The 17539-nt window shown below is 44.2% G+C and overlaps 2 protein-coding genes and 1 long non-coding RNA gene across 21 annotated transcripts in view; all 3 read right to left on the bottom strand.

Moving 5' to 3' along the window:
- LOC128458374 (NACHT, LRR and PYD domains-containing protein 12-like) overlaps positions 1-17539 on the bottom strand; it is a 135386-nt gene that overhangs the window by 83337 nt on the left and 34510 nt on the right. For 4 of the 19 annotated variants that reach the window (XM_053443200.1, XM_053443194.1, XM_053443193.1 and 1 more), the window contains exons 4-7: positions 3331-3450; positions 3111-3230; positions 2442-2656; positions 371-2222 (exon numbers count right to left, since the gene is read on the bottom strand). The exons of 11 other annotated variants lie outside the window; for them this stretch is intronic. In XM_053443200.1, coding sequence (XP_053299175.1) covers positions 371-2222; positions 2442-2656; positions 3111-3230; positions 3331-3450 — 2307 coding nt within the window. Of the gene's footprint in view, positions 1-370; positions 2226-2441; positions 2657-3110; positions 3231-3330; positions 3451-17539 lie in introns of all 19 variants that reach the window. 4 more of the 19 variants (XM_053443195.1, XM_053443196.1, XM_053443198.1 and 1 more) reach the window with 4 other exon arrangements.
- Positions 6402-7705, bottom strand: LOC128458379 (transmembrane protein 205). The gene is made up of 3 exons (XM_053443204.1): positions 7603-7705; positions 7347-7510; positions 6402-7093 (listed from the first exon to the last, which is right to left on the bottom strand). Exons 1-3 carry the CDS (start codon positions 7700-7702, stop codon positions 6791-6793), a joined length of 567 nt encoding a protein of 188 aa, XP_053299179.1. The 5' UTR covers positions 7703-7705; the 3' UTR covers positions 6402-6790.
- On the bottom strand, positions 14584-16808 carry LOC128458381 (uncharacterized). Its single transcript, XR_008342011.1, has 2 exons — positions 16666-16808; positions 14584-15392 (listed from the first exon to the last, which is right to left on the bottom strand). It is a non-coding gene; the product is annotated as an uncharacterized LOC128458381 (long non-coding RNA).

Raw genomic sequence — 17539 nt, 5'->3', positions numbered from 1 at the left:
GCAAAGGGTAGTAACACCAAATATTGATTTGATTTAGATTTTTCTTTTGTTCGCTCACTTTGCATTTTGTAAATTGATAAAAATAAACAATTATTATTTATATTTTTCATGGCATTCTTAGTTAACAGCATTTTTTCACACCTGCCTAAAACTTTTGCACAGCACTGCATTTTTATATATATATATAGATATATATCTATCTATATATATATAGATAGATATATATCTATATATATCCAATCAACCTAACTCTGATCTCCATGTCCTTGAGAATGTACATGTATACACACACACGCACACACACTGAGTGTATTTGAAGAACGACTCATCTCCACTGATTGAACATGTTATTGATCATGTCTGGACTCACTGAGCCTTCCTGCAGTTCCTCACAGCTGGGATCAGTCTCCATCGACCCTGGTTTGATGTGTCGAACTTCTTCAGGTCCAACTCATCCAGAACCTCCTCTGACATCTGCAGCATGTAGGCCAGAGCTGAGCAGTGGATCTCAGAGAGTTTCTCCTCTGATCTGTTCTCTGACGTCAGGAACTGTTTCATCTGCTGATGAACTGTGTGGTCGTTCATCTCAGTCAGACAGTGGAAGATGTTGATGCTTCTGTCAGGAGAAATGTCATCACTCTTCATCTTCTTCAGGTTGTTGATGATTCTCTTGATGATCTTTGGATTGTTCCCTCTCCGATCCAGCAGGCCTCCTAAGACTCTCTGGATGATCTTTGGATTGTTCCCTGTCCGACCCAGCAGGCCTCCTAAGACTCTCTGGTTGGACTTCAGACTGAGGCCGTGAAGGAAGCGAACAAACAGGTCCAGATGACCATTTGTACTGGTGAGGGATTTCTCCATGGTTCTCTTCAGGAGGTCATCCAGGGACAAGGTATTGACTGTGTAACAATTTGTTCCCAAGAAGTGGTTGAGTTCTCCTGTGTTCCTCTCGGTGTAACAGTGGAACATGTAGACTGCAGCCAGAAACTCCTGAACGCTCAGATGAACAAAGCAGTAGACTGATTTCTGGAAGATCACACACTCTCTTCTGAAGATCTCAGTACAAACTCCTGAGTACACCGAGGCCTCTGTGACATTAAGACCACACCGCTCCAGGTCTTCTTGGTAGAACATGATGTTCCCTTTCCTCAGATGTTTAAGTGCCAGCCTCCCCAGCTTCAGGAGAACGTCCCTGTCAGCCTCCGTCAGCTGCTGTGGAGTCGTCTCATGTCCCTCACCGTACTTGTTGTTCTTCCTCTTTGTCTGAACCAGCAGGAAGTGTGAGTACAGGTCAGTCAGGGTCTTGGGCAGCTCTCCTCTCTGGTCTGTGGTCAACATGTGCTCCAGAACTGTAGCACTGATCCAGCAGAAGACTGGGATTTGACACATGATGTGGAGGCTCCTGGACGTCTTGATGTGTGAGATGATTCTGCTGCACAGCTCTTCATCACTGAATCTCCTCCTGAAGTACTCCTCCTTCTGGGCCTCAGTGAAGCCTCGTACTTCTGTGACCCTGTCGACACATGAAGGAGGGATCTGATTGGCCGCCGCAGGTCTGGAGGTTATCCAGACGAGAGCCGAGGGAAGCAGATTCCCCCGGATGAGGTTTGTCAGCAGCACGTTGACTGATGACCTCTGTGTGACCTCAGACACAAGCTCCCTGTGGTTGAAGTCCAGAGAAGGTCTGCTTTCATCCAGGCCGTCAAAGATGAACAAAGGTTTACAGACAGCGAGCGTCTCTGCCGTGAGCTTCTGTAACGCTGGATGGAAAACATGGAGCAGCGTGAGAAGACTGTGCTGCTGGTCCTTCACCAGGTTCAGCTCCCTGAACGAAAGCACAGCCAGCAGACCCACATCCTGGTTCTCTAAACCCTCTGCCCAGTCCAGAGTGAACTTCTGCGCCGAGAAGGTTTTTCCAACGCCAGCGACGCCGTTGGTCAGGACGACTCTGATGCTGCTCTGCTGGTCAGTGGAGGCTTTAAAGATGTCGTGGACCTTGATGGGAGTGTCGTGGAGGATCTTCTTCTTGGAAGCCGTCTCAAGCTGCCTCACCTCATGTTGAGTATTAACCTCTTCACTCTGTCCCTCTGTGATGTAGAGCTCAGTGTAGATCCTGTTGAGGAGGGTTCTACTTCCTGTTTCATCAGCTCCTTCAGTCACATGTTCACATCTCCTCCTCACACTGAGCTTATGTTCATCTGAAACCTCCTGCAGACCACGATCTGCTGAAAGACAAGAAACAATGTGAGAGACAGAGAATCTGAGAATCTGCTGATTGTTTTCATCAGATACAGAAAAACTACAGAAAATAAAAGCTTTTTAACTTTGTGCTTTTCTAACGATGTTAAATGTTGATGCTGTATGAAGGAACAAAATAAAACCACATGTGCTGATGTCAGAAGTGAAGACATCAGCAGACACATGTACAGTGCTGCTCTGACCGGCTGTCTGACCTCCAGCTCCTGTTCTGGATCTTTGTCCACACTGAGGACAGGAGGATTCTCCTGAAGAACCAGACTGGTCCCAGTATGAGGTGATGCACTGTCTGCAGAACCAGTGTCCACAGCTGGTGGAGACTGGATCCTTCAGGACGTCCTGACACGAAGCACAGCAGGACGACTGCTCCTCCTCAGAAACATGACTCCTCTTCCTCTCCCTGTGAAGACATGTCCTGATTACTCACATATCACAGTCACAGGTTGTCATCACTTCTGTCAAGGAGGTTTTGTTTTCACCCAGTATGTTTGTGTGTTGGTTGGTTCGTTAGTGGGATTATAAAAAACAACAGATTACCAGTAAACTTGGTGGAAGGTTGTGGTCTGTGAACCAGATCGGGGGGGGGGGGGGGGGGTCCTCTTTCACAGACATGTTCAGAGGACTGATGTTTACCAGTGTGTAGAATTTGGTGCAGATCCAAATCCAAATGAGTCTCTAGTGGATTTCAAATGGTTTCATAAGGAGCGTGTTGGTTCTTGGTGGAGGTCTGAGCTCTTTGAGTGATTCTGAGAGATTAGTCACCAACTTCAATGAAGCTGTGTCCTAATGCAGGGGCCACACTAGAGGAAACTAGATCCTCTTCAGAGCAGGTCACAGTAGAAACAGTCTCTTACTCTGTGTGTGAGGGTCCAGGTTCTTTACTGAAGTCTGGAGGAATTTCTTTGGACCAGTCACTCTTCAGAGACAGACAACTGGACCCTGGAGACTCTGCTCTCAGTCTGTGGTCCTGACCTCTGCAAACACAAACATGTTTTTATTCAGAACACATCATTCACTGGTTCATTCTCTGAGGATTCAGTTTGGAGCTTTTCATGTTTGTAGCAGGTCTCTTACTTTGTGTGTGAGGGTCCAGGTTCATTACTGAAGACTGGAGGATGATTCATGGACCAGTCACTCTTCAGAGACAGACAGCTGGACCCTGGAGACTCTGCTCTCAGTCTGTGGTCCTGACCTCTGCAAACACAAACATGTTTTTATTCAGAACACATCATTCACTGGTTCATTCTGTGAGGATTCAGTTTGGAGCTTCACATGTTTGTAGCAGGTCTCTTACTTTGTGTGTGAGGGTCCAACTTGCTCTGAAGTGTCCTCGTCCATGTTGCACCGGCTGCGGCTCAGTTGTGGTTCAGGCCACGCTGCTCTTCTAGATATTCAAGATCTGGTCTATTTCCTTCTGGTTCTGCGCTCAGTTTACAGCAGAACACAGTGAAATGATCTTTCACACCAGTTTCAATGTTTATCTGTTGAAAACGTCACAAAAATATTTGCAACACATCCTGTAGCCGACCCCTTTCCAAATAAAAGCACTCCAGCGTTTCTGTCGACTGAATCAATTCATTTATTTTTTAAATGTTTTATTGTGAAATAGATGCAGGGCTTCATAGTTAGTAGGGGAGATCGGGGTAATGTGAGACAGACCAGAGAAATCAAGGGGGTAAAGTGATCCACTTACTTTTTCCACTTTAAAACTACCATAACAACACATGTTGTGATAGTTAAAATCCCGACACCTAGATTGATAACCACTAATATCGGACTAGTAACAGAATCATGGGGATTGGTCAATTAAGCACATTTATGATTATTATGATTCATGTGATCTCTGTCCAATTGGCAGGGACAGGGATATTGTTTTTCTCTGCGTATTCAAATTCCAGTTCACGGCACTTAACTGGAGCAAGGCCATGGAACTGGTCAGCTAGTTGTTTCCAGTGTTTGGCTCCTCCTCCATCTCATCTGTGAATATTCTCTTTACCTCAGCTACTGCACCCCCGGCTACTGATTCTACTTCCCCTTTCTCTTTTTTCTTTATGAATCTTTTGAGGGTTGTTTTTCAATATTTCTATCCCTTCCAGCTTTTCATAAGGACTTCTTTCCTTGCATGACCTCAGCGGCTGCACTCTCCATCTCTTCAAGGGGTGTTTGGCCCCAGGTTGTCTTCCTGGTGTTTAGTTTCTTGGCATGATGGCTTTTCTACAATGTTTATGACATTAAAAATAAAACATATATAATGTAATATAACACTAAAATATGTTTAAGACTAAACTTAACTTGTGCTTCATGGTGGGGTAAAGTGAGACACTGTCCCACTTTACCCCACAGCATTTGAAGCACTTTACCCCGAAGCCACAATTTTAGAAAAAACAACATCTCTTAGCAATTCAGGCTAATCTTCAGCTAGCATCTATCACATGGTTTTATATGTTGGAAGTTCATCAACATGTATGATATAAGTTTTTCTACCTGATTCAATTTGTTTTGACACAACAGTTGATTAAGTTCAAAGCAAGAAAATTTATTTTTACATGCAAAAAACAGATTTTTGACAGGTGACCATCGGAAGCCTCAATCACTCACTTGATTTATAGATTTATAGGTGGACTATTGTTCAAGTACAACAATAAAGGTCCCTTTCATATAATATTGGTTTATGTCATTTGTTAATCCACCAATAAACCTGCATAGCCATAAACAAACTTTGAATAACACTCAAACCAATAAACTAAATTAAAATGAATCAATACAAGCTTGTAAAAGTTCATGTGACCTTCAACCCCCGGCCACTAAGAGAAGGAAACTCAACATCTAGTATCATGTTCACGTCATAAAGGCTGGAAATGAATTACAGAACTTTATAGACAGTAACACTGAGAGCACATCAGTCAGCAGCTTGAAGCAGCACTCTGTGTCTCCACTCAGTTCTATGGCTTTGTGCCCAAATGAAGGTCAAACACAAGCTCTTCAACTTTATATTCACTTTAAAACTCACACAAAACCAGTATCAAGTTATATGTTTGTGTGGGTGTGTGTGTGTGTGTGTGTGTGTGTGTACCTGGCTCTGCAGGTGGATGTTCCTCACACCTCAGCCAATGAGTCCAGAGCTTCACTGGGATCCACAGTGAAGACTCTGGACTGGTTGGTGACCACTGCTGTAAGGTATGATTGTGAAAACACGTTGTGTTATTAAACAATTGAACAGATGAAGATATATCGTGAAACTCTGAGTTAACTCTGTTAATTAGTCCTTTGAAGTCTCTTTGATCCAGACCTGCTGTTCACATCTGTCTCTGGGAACCGATCACATGACGTCTGTCACCAGGTGTGAACTGACAAACTTAGAGTCATGTGATCAGCAGACGGATGTTAACAGCAGGTTTGAGAGTGAGACAGTAAAACTTTCAGAAAGTTGTGTTCACACTCACCTGCTCACTTTCCTTCCTTCTGCTCGTCCAGGTGAAAATGGAGTCTGACCGCTCCCTGTCCTCATGCTCCTTCTCCCTGTTGAACCAGTTCACTCTTGAAATCACCCAGTTCAAAGTCCAGTTCATACCCATGAAGATGAACTGGTTCACAGTTCATGTTTATTGTGATGTTATGATGTAGATAACAAACTTAGGATCCTGTATTCAGTTAATAATGGACGGTGTCAGTTTGCAGAGACCTTCAAGACCAGTACCAGTGTAGGTGTGTGTTTGAGATGGATATTACTGGGTTTGAATGGTTTCACCGTCAAACCAAAGGACTGATTCAGCTCTGCTGTTACAAAGCAAGTTTCAGGAAATCAGTCCTTCTCTTCACGATGAGCTCACATCTGTCAGCGCAACATCTGTGATCCCTGCCTTAATCCATTAGTGCAGAGACTGAAGCTGTGCCTCGCTCACCCTGCAGCCGGCCAGCAGACACACTGCTCTCTGCATACGAGCCTGATTCTCCGGTGCATCACTGGTAATTAAATTAAAAAATGTTCCTATTCCAAATCCAGGCCCAGTGTCTGCTGGGCCTGGGTTCGCTCACCGTCCTGGTTCTGTCCAGACCGATGTGTCCGAGGGAGCCAGGGTTTGGTTTCAGGGCTTTAAAGACCCAGAGGAAACCAAACAGGAAGGAGATTATCAGTGGAGGCAGAATAAAACAGAGCATGTGTTTAATCTCACAATCAGTGACAAATTCACAAAAACAAATTTCCTCTGCAATGTCATGAAACACAGGATTGAACAAGTGAAATGAAGTTAGTAAAGTTCCTGAGTGTAAACACCACCCCCTGCTGGGGATGCAAGGACACTCCACATCCTGCACTAGGTGTTGATTAGAGGTTAGATCTTGAGTCAATGAGTCAAACATTAAAAAGAAAAAGCACATCCGGTTTTAAGAGACAGGATTAATTAGATAATGACGAACAAAATTTAATTGTAATTAACAGACCTCCTCACTCATCAGGTTTGATTTATCATATGAAAAATACTGAGATGACTCCAGAAAAAAGATAATTTTCACATGCTTAAATCTTCTTTTTCCTCTAGATGGTGGATAGCTTCAGAGCCGTGTAGATCAAGTTGACGCTGGTGCAGAGGAACCCGATCAGGGCGCAGAGGCTGGACAGCCCGTGGTACCGGAGGAACGTGCTCCTGGACGCTCGGTACTTCGGGTCCTGCTCTTTGAGTTTGGCGTACGCTGCTTTCAGGCTGCCCCGGCCGATCTGGTTCCCCAGGCCGTGCTCCGTCTCCACCTGCCTCATCTGGAACATGACCTCTGTGACCTTCGGACCGAACCAGCGGGCGTTCAGACCCGCTGTGACAGGCACCACAGAGAACAGAACCATCTGCAAGACCACAAAGGATGAGGTAGTTAACTGCAAGGTAACGTAAAGATGATTTCCCTTTTAATAATGTTTAAAATACATCATCAGATATTAACGTCCATGCACAACTTTGTCTACAAGTTGTCTTTCACCACAGCAGGAGATTCTTCACTCCAGAGCCGCTCCAGAGAACATCTAGAGTTCGCTGCATGTCTGAAAGCAGCTCTAGAGATCTGACATTCACTGTGTGTGTATCATAGGTGTGACGCTCTACCTGCACGGTGTGGTGCCAGTCCAGCAGCTCTCTGGGGTGGAACAGGGCGTACACAGCCAGGCTGAGGAAGCTGCTCCCCAGCAGGAAGTGGAAGTACACAGGAAACAGTTTGCTCTGCACCAGGCCGAAGGTGTGCAGCGTCACCTGCCGCACCAACGTGAACCCTGCAGGGTCGAGATCAAGAGACGGGTCAGAAACCTGATGATGAAATGACACCAGGCCCAGGGAGGGGGGGGGGGGGGGGGGGTCATCGTACCTGCGATGAAGGTGACCCACACCTGCATGCCCCAGGAGAAGGAGAGCAGGAGGAGGTGCAGCACTTTGATCAGGTCGGTCGGCTCCCCCTCTATAGCCATCGTATCACTGGGCACACAAAACACACAAAACACACACTTTATCAACATTCAGTCTCCACTTCCTTATGTGTCTAGCCTGACGTTGTCAGACTCACAATTCCAGTCAGAATGTGAGTCTGAGACCGCTCCATTGGGCTGTGATTATGGGGCGTGTTTTAACTGACCAGGAAATAAAATTCCTCTTCACTCAATTGGATAGACCTACAACCAGTGGCGGCTCCTGACAAATTTCTCAGGGGGGGCAATTGTTGCGATGATGGCTAAGATCCACGGTACAATCAGATTGTTTTCTGCTTACCTCATCGAACAGCTAAATGGCAACATCAGACATCGACTGCATGTTCTATATGATTTTTTTGATACAGCTAAATCAAGTTCATAGTGAATGTTAACATGCTTTTGGCTGATGAATGAACTATCCCACTGTGGTCATCTAACGGTACATTTTCATCTACCATTTTGCCTCCTTAAATACCTCGGAAAGTTAAAAGAGACTGCTTTACAATAAATCACAATACTCTTTCTCCATCTGATAACATTTATTTTAAGTGCAGCAGTTGTGTTCTGATTTAACAAAAAAATGGATGTTAGCATAGCCTAGTAATTATAATATTTACAGTTCTCATCACACAACTTGATGACAGCATATATAAAAACTAGTGGCATAGCCTACTCATTGCAATATTTACAGTATTCCTAAAACAAGAATGATCCAAGGTGATAATCAAAACATTGGGTGCTATTTAACAAGAATTTACCCATAAGACACATGTACATTACAAAGCAAACAAAAAAATTGGCTAATGATATGCAATTAATACAGCTATTTCCAATTCAACATTTGAGTAGTGCAACAACACAACAACATTAAAACAACATTTCTCACTTGTATTGAAATTTTGCTCGTCTCTCTTTCAAAGCAGCAAAGTGATCAATGACCCTCTCATTAAAATCAGGCATGTTCCTGACTAGTTCCCTCTCCATGGAAAGCATGGCCAGAGCATTGAGACGATCCTGTCCCATTGAGTTTCGCAGGAATGTCTTGAATCTCTTTAAGGTCGAGAAACACCTCTCAGCTTCAGCAGTTGTCATGGGAGTGGTTATGAGGATGTTCAACAGAGCCACAGTCTCAGATAGGGTCTCGTGGAGGTTGTTCCTCTGTAGAACCTGGTAGAGTGCCAATGCACCACTGCAGCCCTTGAAATCTGGACTCTCGTAGATAAGGGACAGTTCAGTCTTGAGCTTTGCCTTATTCAGCATGGGGTATGCCTTGGCAGTGGTGTTCAGAGCCTCATCAGGGAACACATGGCAGTACTGCTCAAACAGGTCTCCTTGTAGCAGCGTTGCACTCACAAGGTGGCTTGTGAAAGAGAACCTCTCGTTTGCATGGCCCAAGATGGTGTCACAGACCTGTCAAAATAAAGAGAGTATATCACAAATTGGAAGTACACTATGAGTTAAAAACACTGCCACCATCCATCCTTGAATGTAACTGTAAATACAGAAGGGGTGATTTTTTAACACTAGGTTCCAGAGGCCTTAAAAAGGAGGTCTGCATGACTTTAGAATACAATACAGTAAGGTATGCAATGAAGTGAAGTGAGAGAAAAATAGAACAAAAAAAGAAAATAAACAAACAAAACTACAAAATCATCTACCTCCTTAGACAGCCTCTGCTTGTCTTGCTCTCCCAAGGCCCTCCTTTCTCCTGTAGTTCCTGCTGCTACTTGCTGCTGCTCTGGAGATGAGCTCTGGTCCCTGAAACAGACAGACAAGGAGAGTGTGTGTTAGTATATGAACGTATACAGTATGTCAATGCAATTACCTACAGTTCCTGTCTTAGAAAACCAGTAATAATAGTATGTTTTGTCCTGTTTTAAGATATCCTATACGAGCCATTACAGAGCCTATATTAAAAGGCAGTTAGGAAAAAGACAAATAATATAGTTTCCCTGAATATGAAACGCTGCCATCAGGCAGAAGAATGTGTATTAAGATGCAAATCAAATCGCTTAAAATGATCATTTGTTCTGGCCTCCATTAAGCTGATGCAATAGAACGTGCAATAGAATAATGTGCAATAAATAGGTAAGTACTTAACTTTAGCACTCATACTTTAGCACCTGCACCTTATTCCCAAGTTCTAGTGCAATAGTTATAGTTAATAGTTTTTAATGAATCAATCATTCACTGTGCCCAAGACAAATTTCCCCATGGTGACAATAAAGTGTAACTTATCTTACCGTATGGCTTGAACACTGCTTGTGAAGCTCTGCAGAGCACGTTTGATGAAGACTGCATAAATGTCCTTCTTCTGCAGCTGTTGGTACATAATGTCAACGTGAGGCATGATTTGATGAAATAGATGCAGGAAAAACTTGAAGTCATCGTCCTGCAGCATCCTCAGGTAGCCAGATGCCTCCCTCACTGTGGTGCAGTCAAATGAGCCGTCTGTGCTGATGGCTTCAAAACACTCTATGAGGTCATCTAGGTTCTCATAGACTGTGTTCACGACCCTGCTGTTGAAGTTCCATCTTGTGGCCGATGCTCTTGGCAGCCTCCGTGCAACAACCTGGTCGAGGATGGTGGTGCGTTTGGGTGACCGACTAAAAAAGCTAGAAATGCCATTCAGATCCGAGAAAAAAACCCTCACTGCTGGGACCTGAGAAGTGGCTTGCTGCATGATCAAATTCAGCTGGTGTGCATAGCAATGTAAATAATGTGCATTTTTGTAATGCTCTCGCACTTTTTGCTGCACACCAGCCTTCTCTCCTCTCATCACATTGGCCCCGTCATATGCTTGCGCGATGAGTTTACCCCTCTCTTCCTCGGTGAATAGACTGTTCAGTCTCTCCATAATAGCAGTGGCAATCGAGTCAGCCGTTGAAGACGAGAGGGGGACAAACTCAAAAAAACGCTCTTGAACAGCATGGCTCCCATCAATGTATCGCAATACCATGACCATCTGAGTCTGAGTCGAGACGTCCGTTGTTTCGTCAGCTTGTATCGCAACGAAGCTGGCCGACTTCACCTCCTCCGTAATGCGTGCCCTAATGACAGCTGCCATGCAGTCGAGCAGCTCATTTTGGACGGTCTTGGATGTGCCTTTAAAGACGGTGGCCGTTTTTAAATGCTCCTCAAAAACTTCATCTAGGGATGCAATTAACTGTACCAATCCTCGAAAAATTCCGGGGTTGCTGGATCCCTCGCTCTCGTCTCGGCCTCGCAAGGCCAACTCGAATACACCGCAGAACTTAACACCGTCGATCAGGCGGCCCAGAATGTGGCGATTTTTTCCCACCTCATCATTGTGCCGACGCAGTGCTAGCCTGTAGCCATCGTCCAACTGCGTAGCAATGTTGACGCTCCCAAACGCTGACAGTTTTAAGCAGCTGTCAATGTGGATCCTCGATGTTTCATGCTTTTTTATTTTTTCGGACAGATGATGCATATCTTTGAAACCTGTTGTAGTCCAAGGTGTTTCCGTGGTGCAGCCATCAGGGTGGATGAGGACGCAGGGGTAGCAGAAGAGTCCGTTGGCTAGCTCGCATCCTGCTAGCCAGTTTTTCCTCTCGTACCAGCACCGCGAAAATCCCCTGGTGTACGACTTGCCTCCTTTCTTTGATATTTGTTTTATATTTAAATTTGGTCGGGGTGGTCCTAATTGTTTAACAGCCAATTTTTCCTGATTGCTTCGACGACTAAATGGTAATTCTCTAAATGAAATGATGGAGTTGCTCTGAGCTGTAATATTCGCCATTAAGACGATCGTGAATGTGACTGCGGCGGCAGCAAAGCACCACGTGACGTTCACTGTAGTGTACGTATGATATGACGGAATCACGTTAGTGCAAGCACTCCCGGAACCCATAGAGAATGCATTGCAGGGCTTGCAGTTTGAAAAAAAAAGCTTTTACATGAAAGTCAATGAGAGCGCTGGGGGCGATTTCCAGCCAGGCTGAAATCGCCCATAGCGCTCGGTTGGTATGAAACACAACTGCTCAGAGGAAAACAGGCTATCTTAATTTTTTACAAAATGTATTGGTTAGCATCATTATCACTAAAAAATATATACGTATGATATATTATTAAAAAAAAATATTAGGCATATTATCTTTTTTTTTTTTTTTTTTTTTTTTTTTGACTCAAGGAGGGCGGCGCCCTATCGCCCTCTATTGGCCGGCCGCCCCTGCCTACAACCAATCAGAGCAACATAGTATGTGACGTATGTTAAGCGACTCATTAATCAGTTATTTACTAACGCCGGGTTCACACCGGACGCAGAAGCGCAGCGTCAAGCCTTAAATAACAGCTGGCTCCCAACCACTCCCATGTTAAACCTTTGTGCCGGTCACATCGGAGGCTGAAGCACCGCGGTGCACCAAGGCTGCCTCGAGCCGTGCAGAGATCGTTTCGGCGTCGAGTCTATTTTTTGCGCTTGACGCGGGCGTATCGCACCAGGAAACACACTGAAAAACGATCTTAAACTATATTGATGACATATTTTATATGATATAAATGATCAAATATACATCCCATACTTTGAAGTCCCCTTCTGTTGTCCTGGAGTTTTTAATTTGACCAATGACATTATTAAATGTCCCCCTCTGCCCATCCACTACAGCCACACAAGCAGTGATACAGATAAAAAGAGAGGGGGGGGGGGCTACGTATTCTCCACATAGGCTTGAGTGGAGAATACGTAATTTACCCCCGACACCCGACATTTAACGGAACAAACAGCGAAGCTCTTCAACATGGATGACATTAAATTAATAATTTAATAAATAAAGTGGAGAAGTGCAGTGAGTTGTATGATCCTCGGAACATTTTGTATAAAGACAACACCAAGGAGGACACATGTTGGGACGCTGTTGCTTAATGTTGGAGCAACAAGTAAGTATATGCTTTTAATCTACTGGATCAACGGGTGATATTATTAGCGCGGCGTGTGTGTGTGTGTGTGTGTGCGTGGTCACTGTATGAATCACTCTGAGCAGCCTCTGTCTGTTGATCGATTGCACTTCCTGTCAGGATCTGATGTTTTCACCCTGAATCCATCACTGAGATCAGACTCTTGCATCTTAGGTCCACATGAGACGTGATTGAGTAAAACTGCTTGAGCCTCATAAATAATATAGAAAGTCATATTACTGCTGGGCTGCTCTGCACCATCACTTCAGCTCCAAACAACTGGGCCCTGCACCAGTGGCTGCACTGACGTGTTTTCTTTCACACAAACGTGCACGCTCTTTTCTTTGTGTTGCTCAGGAATGAGGGAGGAAGCTGGAACTCAACAAATCCCAGACACTTCCTTTTCTGTCCTTACTTCCTGGTGTTGTGCTCTTGAGGAACTTTGAAACAGCTTTTCTTCCTGCTCGTTGACTGATTTACTCGTTGCTAAATGCAGATGTTTGATATTTTTTTGACAAGCTGTGTCATGGATTTTAATAATTAATATGGAATCACTTTCTCATGCACGTGAGGAGATGAGTGGATAAACCTGTTCTTTGGTTAAACAAGGTTTGTTTCCTGTCTCCACTGCAACAGATGATATTATTTTTAAAGCCTGATCCCAGCGGAGGAGGCAGCATGAGTTGCATTGGGAACCAACCTCATCCCTTCTCTTCCAGTCCCTGAATTTTATATTGAAATGAGTCCATTGTGTGAGCAGCTTGAAATAAAGATTATTAGATTTGAATCAACCGCTGGGGGGCGCTAACACGTCACAGAAACAACATGAGAGAGAGAGAGAGAGAGAGAGAGAGAGAGAGAGAGAGAGAGAGAGGTAGAGAGAGAGAGAGAGAGAGAGAGAGAGAGAGAGAGAGAGAGGTTAAACTTTAGCCTTAATGTAACCAAACACTAAACTGAAGCTGAAACTACTGATTTCTGCTCCTTTTCATTCAGGATCAGAGGTTTTGTGTTTTAGATTTAAATGGTTTTGTTTGGTGAATGAATGAAATCAACTGATAAAGAATGTTTATATTGAGACATATTGATCAGATAAAGAAATTCATTACGAGCACAAGCTTTTCCTTATAAGTATAAAGTATATTCCAGATGACGTGTTGTTCACACTTTGTGTTTGGTCACATGACACCAGCCTGGTGCACAGCTCCATGAAGAGATGATGGTCTCACTCTGCTGCAGAGGAAGTGGACCTCAGAGCTTCAACATCTGCTGGACAGATGTTAGAGCAGCGTGTTCATGAACATGGCGTCACAGTCACATGTTACACTGACACACGTGTGTTGAGGATCATCACAAAGTCACATGATGACCTCTCCACACAGTGAGAACTGGAGCCTGTCAGGAACTGACTGTCAAACATTTCTTATCCTGAAGTCACAAAGAACTGAGACGGGCTTGAACAGGAAGTGAAACCATCATGTTGAGACAAGTGTCTCCACAAAATAACACAAACTGTTCAACACAACAGGCCCAAAATGTCCACTGTCTTCAGGACATCATCTCTCTGACACTTTCTGTCCCTTGTCTCTACTGGGAACCTCCCATCATAATTTATTTCCCAGCATGCTGCTTTTCCCAGAGGCCTGCTACAGTCTCCCCCTGGTGGTTGTTCTGAGGTGGTGGTCGAGAACGTACAACAAGAATCTTCATCTATGTTTGTATAAAACGTCCTCGGGTCAGTTTTCTATTAAATATGGTAAAATATTTATTAAACAGTTTCCTCAGAGACTTAAAGCTGCTCTGCTCTTCATCGACTCTTCTTCATACTGTAAATGTCTCATTCACTTTTCTTCAGCTTGTTTCCATTATGTCAAACTGGTGATTTTGTTCTTTTACCTGCACCAAGGACGAGATGTTTCCACCAGTTGGTTTGAAGAGGAAAGAAAAGCTGAGTCATGATTCCAGTGAAGTCGGTGGAAGGATGTTTATTGAGCATTAAAGCAGAGACAAGTAGAAACAGAACTTTTCTCTCTGAGATGTTTTTCTTCTCGTTACATCTGGTTTGTCACAGAGGAAATGATCCATGTGTTTGACTCATAGACTGAATATAAAGGCTTTGACTGGGATGTGCTGCTGTTATACTGCAGCGCCACCTTTCGGTCGAAAGTAGAAAAGCCACCACCGCTCTGCACCTGATGCAGAAATGAAAACGTCCCATTTTTAAGTCCAGAGTTTTGATCTTTTGTGTCAAAGACAAAACTCTGATTTTAAACTCAAAGTGATTTCAATGTGTTGAACTTTGTGTTGAACTAAATCAATTTGTGACGTGAATCCAGGAACTTTAAGATCATAAACAAACATATACACAGAATGTGGTTCTACACACATGGAGACACACTGAGGGACAAAGGTGGACAATAATAAAGACAAACTTAAACACACTATATGTGACTCTTTATAGAGGGTTTATATATACTGCTTGTGTTGTGTCATTTCAATAAACACAAACTTCATGTGAATAAACACAATCGGGGCAGGAAGGTTGCTGGTTTGAATCCGGTTCAGATGGGGTCTTCCTGTGTGGAGTCTGCATGTTCTCCCCGTGTTTTCTCCAGGTGCTCCGGCTTCATCTCACAAACACATGCAGATTAGGGGTTGTGTAGATTGGAGACTACACACAAGCTGCTGCTGCTTCAGCCTCTGGATCCTCAGGACACAGCTCAGCCTCCGTCCACACACACTGTCCTCTTCACACTGTCCTCTTCACACTCACCTCCACCTGTTGAGAGAAGAAGACATCAGTGTCACAGAGACTCACTTCATCAGCTGTGAGTCAGTGATGCAGCTCATCCAGTAGAAAGAGCAGCAGGGACTTCAGTCCTGTTCAGAGGTGGAGCAGCTTCCTCTCTGCTTCATGTTCACGTGTTGGAATGAACACGCTAAGAGCTCAGTGTGTGTCCTCTGCATGTCCAAGTGCAGAGTGGACACCTGAGAGGTGGATTTACTGCTGTTACAGGTGAAGCCATGTTTCACTGTGTGTTGATGAACATCTGGTTCTGACAAACTGGGACCAGAGGAGACAGATGGACCTCAGCAGAGGTTCTGCTCTGTATAAAGAGCTCCTGGTTACCATGTGATGAGGAGAGGCTTCAGTCCCACTGATCTCAGAGCTGTGACAAAGATCCACCTGATCAGTTCTTCACTGATGAAGTGAGAGGACAAAGTGTCTCAGATCAGATGAAGACGACACCGTCTCTGTCCCTCGTGTGAGGCTGTCAGCTGTGGTCCAGCTTGTGTAAGTTACAGCGCCCCCTGGTGGCATCTGGTGAAAATATATTACGTGACCACGACATAATAACGTGTGAACGAGATAAATAACTCGAGGCCACGAGATCTGAATCTGTTGTTTACTAACAAGACGAGTGGAAGACAAGAAGACACACACTGTCTCACTGTCTCTGAGGACACTCACTGTCTCACTGTCTCTGAGGACACACACTGTCTCACTGTCTCTGAGGACACACACACTGTCTCCCTGTCTCTGAGGACACACACTGTCTCACTGTCTCCTAGGACACACACTGTCTCACTGTCTCTGAGGACACACACATGGACCTGTCTCCAGGAAGCTGACTGAGGTCATCTGGTGTTTTGGGGACAGGATGAGTCTGGAGACATTGAGAGGTTCTGGGTGAGTTAGAGATCAACTGAACCAACCAGACGTTGATTTAAACTTCCCTTATCCGTCCCTTTAAGGAGAGTGTGCACCACACAACAGTGTAGAGTCACTGTGGTCAGTGGGCGGAGCTTCTATACTGGTTGATCTCCAACTTAACCTGGAGCAGGTTAGCTGTCATCAGAAGTTACCATGGTGATTGACCTGGTTAAGAAGTGGACGAGCTTCGTAGAACTGAAAAAACTAAACCTGAAGTTAACCTGATAACCACAAATCCTGCTTGGTAGCACAGACCCTGGATCTGTGATACTGACTGTGTTTAGTAACATACTGATGAAAGCAGCGTGGACTGACTCCAACCATCTACTGACCTCACAGACTCCAGTCGACAGGTTGGACTCTGCTGTAGATCAAGCAGCTCCTTCACTCCTGAGTCCTGCAGGTTGTTGCTCCTCAGATCCAGTTTTCTCAGATGAGAGGGGTTTGACCTCAAAGCTGAAGCCAGACAAGAACAGCTGATGTCTGTCAGTCTGCAGTTAAACAACCTGGATAAAGAATAAAACTGTAAATTAAACTTAGTTCATGTGTGAACATAACAGACACATATTCATGTCTCACTGACTCATAACATGGAAGATAAATATGAAATCAGACATGTTGGACTAAAAACGAGTCCTGATTCAGTACAAATAGATTATTTGGACCCGGTCTCTGTCCTGCAGATCAGTTTAGGAAATCCAGAACTAAACTCCGTGTTTTAACAAGTAGCTGAATATTTAAAATGTCACAGATTAATTAATGAATGGATTGTAATTATGTATGAAGAGGAATTATGTTAAATTAGAATAAAGTGAGATAAATTGTGTATAAATGCTGTTTTATAGATATGAGATCTACAAAAGTCAGTCAGCGAACTGACCTTAGAGTCTCCAGTCGACAGGTTGGACTCTGTAGAAAACCACACAGCTCCTTCACTCCTGAGTCCTGCAGGTTGTTGAAGCTCAGATTCAGTTCTCTCAGATGAGAAGGGTTTGACCTCAGAGCTGAAGCCAGAGAAGAACAGCTGATGTCTGACAGACTGCACCTCCACAACCTGGATAAAGAATAAAACTGAAATTAAATTGAGTTCATGTGTGAAAATAAAGGATTTGACTAAACATCACTGTCTCTGTTTTCAGACCTGAAGTCTGATTCAAGTTGTTCTGGACATTTTCTGGAACTTTTCCTGCAGCCTCCTAATAAAGTTTCTG

Source organism: Pleuronectes platessa, chromosome 16 (assembly GCF_947347685.1).
Source record: "Pleuronectes platessa chromosome 16, fPlePla1.1, whole genome shotgun sequence".
Classification (NCBI taxonomy): domain Eukaryota; kingdom Metazoa; phylum Chordata; class Actinopteri; order Pleuronectiformes; family Pleuronectidae; genus Pleuronectes; species Pleuronectes platessa.
Note: the sequence above shows the minus strand (reverse complement) of the source record. Positions and strands in the feature narration are given on the sequence as shown.

Excerpts from the sequence above, each read along its gene's own strand:
- LOC128458379 (XM_053443204.1), bottom strand. The coding sequence starts at position 7,702 with ATGGCTATAGAGGGGGAGCCGACCGACCTGATCAAAGTGCTGCACCTC. Across the intron at positions 7,511-7,602 it reads GTGGGTCACCTTCATCGCAG|GGTTCACGTTGGTGCGGCAG; the intron begins GTACGATGACCC and ends TCGACCCTGCAG. Across the intron at positions 7,094-7,346 it reads ACTGGCACCACACCGTGCAG|ATGGTTCTGTTCTCTGTGGT; the intron begins GTAGAGCGTCAC and ends GTGGTCTTGCAG.